The sequence below is a fragment of the Mus pahari genome, chromosome 10, assembly GCF_900095145.1.
Source record: "Mus pahari chromosome 10, PAHARI_EIJ_v1.1, whole genome shotgun sequence".
In the NCBI taxonomy this organism is placed as follows: domain Eukaryota; kingdom Metazoa; phylum Chordata; class Mammalia; order Rodentia; family Muridae; genus Mus; species Mus pahari.
Genome location: NC_034599.1, coordinates 92835773 through 92840842, shown reverse-complemented (window position 1 = coordinate 92840842; position 5070 = coordinate 92835773). Strand labels below are relative to the sequence as shown.

The 5070-nt window shown below is 40.1% G+C and overlaps 1 protein-coding gene across 3 annotated transcripts in view; it reads left to right on the top strand.

Moving 5' to 3' along the window:
• The window catches only part of Armc8 (armadillo repeat containing 8), a 92297-nt gene that overhangs the window by 70600 nt on the left and 16627 nt on the right, over positions 1-5070 (top strand). For all 3 annotated transcript variants that reach the window (XM_021206609.1, XM_021206610.2, XM_029543001.1), the window contains 3 exons: positions 913-1005; positions 2910-3059; positions 4081-4176. In XM_021206609.1, the coding sequence (XP_021062268.1) occupies positions 913-1005; positions 2910-3059; positions 4081-4176 (339 nt within the window). The remainder of the gene's footprint in view (positions 1-912; positions 1006-2909; positions 3060-4080; positions 4177-5070) is intronic.

Below are 5070 nucleotides of genomic sequence, written 5' to 3'. Positions count from 1 at the left end.
GCTGCATATGTAGCAGAAGTTGGCCTAATTGGCCATCACTGGGAAGAGAGGCCCCTTGGTCTTGCAAACTTTATATGACCCAGCACAAGGGAAGGCCATGGCCAAGTAGTGGGAGTGGGTGGGTAGGGGAGTAGGGGCGGGGGGGGTATAGGAAACTTTCAGGATAGCATTTGAAATGTAAATAAAGAAAATAAATAAATAAATAAAAAGAATATATGATCTTCAAAGATGTCATCTTGAAAGGCAGTGCCCTTTCCTGAATCTGTACTGCTGAGTTCCTTACGAGTCTTCTAGTCACCAGGTATCAAATACCCTGGATTACAACAAAATACCAGGATTTATTAGTGGTAAGTCTTAATCCTGTAAAGTTGGGATTTTTATGGACTCTCTAGAAACTCATTTTCAGCTAGGTATTCAAACTGTAGTCAGTAGTTAGGCTGTCCTAAGCATGAGATGTGACATGACTTTAAAAGCACAGTTGTGCTCTGCACACAACACACCAGAAAATCACACTCTGCAGTGTGTTCAGAATGAAAGGATTAGGGAAGTAGACAGTGCAGTTACAAGAGTCTGTGAGAAATAGATACGTGTTAGGATGCTTACAGACTGTGTGTATGTGTGTGCGTGCATGCATGCGTGTGTGCATGTGAGAGACAGACAGAGACACAGAGACAGACACAGGCAGGCAGGCAGAATGAGACCTTGTCATTGCCTTCCTCAGAGTCAGGGTAACATTCATGGTGCAGTAGTTTCTGCTTTTTGAAAACTGCTGAGACTTGAGTAAGATGGGGAAGAGATGGTGCACTGAGCGGGGGAGAAGAAGACACCGTAGTTTGCAACCTGATGTGGACTCCAGTTTGTTGTTGTTGTTGTTGTTTATTAATTCTGCCTTGTTCTTTCTTTACCAATCAGCCAATTTTGGAATCAGGAGCTGTCGAGCTGCTCTGTGGGTTGACACAGAGTGAAAACCCTGCTCTACGAGTGAATGGGATTTGGGCTTTAATGGTATGTCTCACTGTTGTAATGTCACAGCTTACAGGAAACACAGAGGCATTAGCAAAGTTGTAACTATGGCATATGTTCTGGAATTCTCTTTTTCAAAAATCTAGCTAACCCAGTTTTCTCATGACCTATGGCCTGAAAGATTGCGTGTTCATCTTTCAGGTTGAGCTGTAAAGGAGTTGTTTAGTCCTATAGCATGCCCTCATCTGGGAACAGAGGTTTGTGTTCTTCCGAATATACTCTGGTCATTGGGAGCTGCATATTTTATGCTTGCTTGTATTGATGTTCTTTTCTTTCGGAACAGATAGTAAACCAAAGCATAGAGTAATTGTTATTCTGACACATAAAATTTCATGTGTATGGTGTACATGGTTTAAAAAATAGCTGTTCTGAAGTAACTGAATTGAGCTAATGTAAGTGTCATCCATGTAGTTATCATATTTTGTAGAATAGTTACCTTGCCAAATAGTAATTGAATAGTTTCTAGTAAACATAATAATAGTTTATTAAGTTAGGAGGCAGAACCATTCTTCTCAAGATTATTAAAGTAAACATCATTGAATTTTTATAAGGAGTGAACCTTCATGGACTTTCAAAAACATACTAAGATTATTTACAATTTAGTTGCTGTGTATCAGACCAAAACTAGATACTTTATATTTGTAACTGCTACTTTAAAATCAATATTTCATTACATTTATTTAGTAGGGGAGTGTGCGCACATGCCAGAGGTAGCAGGATAACTTTGAGGGAGAGTTGGGTGAGTCCAGCTCAGGTCTGTGTCCTTACCTAACTGAGCCCTGTTGCTGGCCTGTGCTGGCCCTTGTTCATTCAGTTGAATTGTATCTACCTTACTGGTGGGAAAGTGGTCCTGGGATGTGTGTCCATGCTGTATCTGCTGAGTTACTGACATGGACTGCGGGACAGAAATAATAATCTCTGATTATTTCTTAGTGGTGTTTCTCCTTCGTACAAGTTGTAGCTCTTCTCAAAGCGCCCCCAGGTCTTTTGAAAGTTTCTACCACCATCAATGTTACCTTCCCTCCTTTTCAGGACCGATCTCCCAGTGTCAGTTCCTTTACACTTTGGTCTCAGGAACCCCCTTCAACAGGAGAGCTTACTCAGAATCCTGTGTGTGTACATGTGTATGGCCTGCTCCCCAGATCTCTCACTTAAATAAATAGTCTGTGGGGCTTGAGTTGAGGGCTCCCTGACTTGTTGGACACCAAACGAATCATTTCATTCTGCATTCTGTCTTATTCTAATCAGTCTCCATATCACCAGCTCTACGACCTCTGTTCACAAAACATAAAGCTATAGGGTTACCTTTGGCCTGGGTTTCTGATGGCCAGCAAGTGTTATTTTGACTGTCATACTGTCCTGTATCACTGATAATCTTGCTCTCCGATAGGTCTCAGTTGCTTAATTAAAATGAATACCTGTCTAGAAAGCAATAGCTGACATATATAAGCCACCAACTTATAAAAAATTTTTCTAGCAAATGTTTGTTTATGAAGTGCTATTTGGCATTTGCTATTTTTTTTCTTTTAACATAGAACTTGAAGTAAACTGAGTTAGTCTGGTATATGAACTAAAAAATAAGTAGAAACAAAGTAGCCATTGGCTGGCTGAGCCGCTAATAGCCAGGGCATACCTCCCACCCAGTGAGAGTTTCCTGTGTGACGAGGCGTTCTCAGAGGTAATAAGCGGCTTTGTGATTGGTCAGGGAGTGGTTCTATTCCTCGTATGGTATATCTAAGCATGGTTGTTAGTGTTCTCTATAGGGGATGAACAGGAACCTGAAAAATTGACCAATCCAACTTCCTTCTGTGCTTTGAGTTTTGTTAAAATAAAATGTAATAAAGTGACCACAGACATGATTCTTATAATTTCTTTAATCATTTCAGAATATGGCATTTCAGGCGGAACAAAAAATAAAAGCAGATATTTTACGAAGTTTGAGTACTGAACAATTATTCCGGTTATTATCAGATTCTGATATGAATGTGCTGATGAAGACATTGGGGCTTCTTAGAAATCTCCTCTCCACGCGGCCTGTAAGTAACATATGATTCCATCTGAGCTCAATGCATTGCTTGGCATTTGTGAGTGTAAGCAAAATGCTGATCATTCCAGAGAAGCAAGTTCACATTGGTGGGTGATCGGGGAGCTACCACCCTGTATAATCCTCCACCCACCATCGCTGTCTCCTTTTCAGGGCTCCTTCTCTCCATGTTCAGTGTGTACCTGTCTTGACTTGTCACTACTTTTATGTGGTTTGCTGACCAGAGTGTCTTCTCTTAAGCCCAGATCATTGTCTCTGAGGCCTCTGTTTCTTATTTGAAAATTCCTTTCAATATCATTCCACAGACACAGCTATCACCTGCTAACATATCGATGTCATTGTGGCGAGAAATGGTGCATGAAAGAGTATGAGAGGCTGAGCCTTGCTAGTGGGTCACTGTGGGCATTCTCTGATAGTCCCTGGCCGTCATCATCAGTGACTCTCAGGTAGCTAGAGAACAGGAGGCCCCTTCTCTGCCTTCCTTGTCTTTAAAGTTCTTCTGACCTCACTTGCACTCTAAGACTATAGGAGTGACCTACAGCATAGTTTCCATGTCTTTTGCTCTTATTCCTCGTTTTGTACTTCTTGATTCTCAGTGCTTTTAGTTCTTTTATAGTACACACACACACACACACACACACACTCACGTATATACACACACATATACACATATATACATAAATGCGCACATATACACAGACACATATACACATACACATAGAGTGGGGGCAGCTTTAGAATAACAATAAACACTGGTCTTTGGAATCTGTCTCTGTATGCTGTATTGTTCTGCTTGAAGCAGTAACTTTTTCATTTAACTTTGAGAAATGTTCTGTAAGTCAGGTGTTGTTTACACGCCCTATAATCTCAGTGCTAAGACACTGTCAAGAATTCAAGATCTTGATCAGCTGCATGAGACCATCTCAATAAACTAAACCGAAGGAAGAAAGGCCTCCTGTGGTCCTTTGCTTTGTCTCCCAGATGGTAATTGTAGATTTCCCATTGTTTTACAGCACATAGATAAAATCATGAGTACTCACGGAAAGCAGATTATGCAAGCTGTCACTCTGATTCTGGAAGGGGAGCATAGCATTGAAGTCAAAGAGCAGGTATGTGTGGTGGAGAACCTTCTGCCTCTAAGTACAAAGGTAGATCTTGTAAGTCTTCTTGTCTCAGAAACAAGAAGAAAGTTTCTCCTTTCTTGTGTGATTTCCTTCCCTGAAATAGTGGAAAACATGGCCAGAGTCTGTAGATTTCTTGGTTGTGTCATATGCCACATGTACTGTGACCCATCTCTGCAGGAACCGCCTCCTTTAGCACACTAGACTTAATACTTTCTCCAGTACTGACTGTTGTCTTCTCTGTCACTATGGTCTCAGCTCAAACCCACTACTCTCTGAGTGATAACTCCTTGTCCTGAAGACCGTTTTGGTTTCTTTACTCTTCAGTATCTTCTATTCTTAGTTGCCATTTCAGACCCTTATTTTCTATAGGACATAATTAGGGAAAGCATAATAGCACAGCAGCTATATTATCAGGGAGTCAGTTGGGAGTTAATGTTTACATTTTCTAAAATTTATCTAAATTTGAAGTTGTGTATATTTTATTTTACGACAAAAATAAAGGTCACCTGCCAAAATGTTAACACAGAGTCTGACACACTGCTAGTGTTTGCTTTCCAGACATGGTTGATTGTAAAAACGACTCTCTTCATGTTCAAAATTCTTGAGTTCTGTGTGTGTATGTGTTTCACATACATGCATATGAATACACATGTATATTATTATGTATGTGAATGTGTGTGAGAGAGATAGAAATTTGTCTGGCATCATTATGGAGAGTTGGCTTATCCTTTGTGTCCCTGACTTAGAGCCATTCTGGATGTCAGAGAGCTTAGGACTTGAGATCTGGGCCTGAATTTAATCTTAAAAAAAAAAAAAAGAGTTAACTAAGTCATTTTGAGACAAATATCTTTTTTTTTTTTTTTTTTTTTTTTTTTTTTT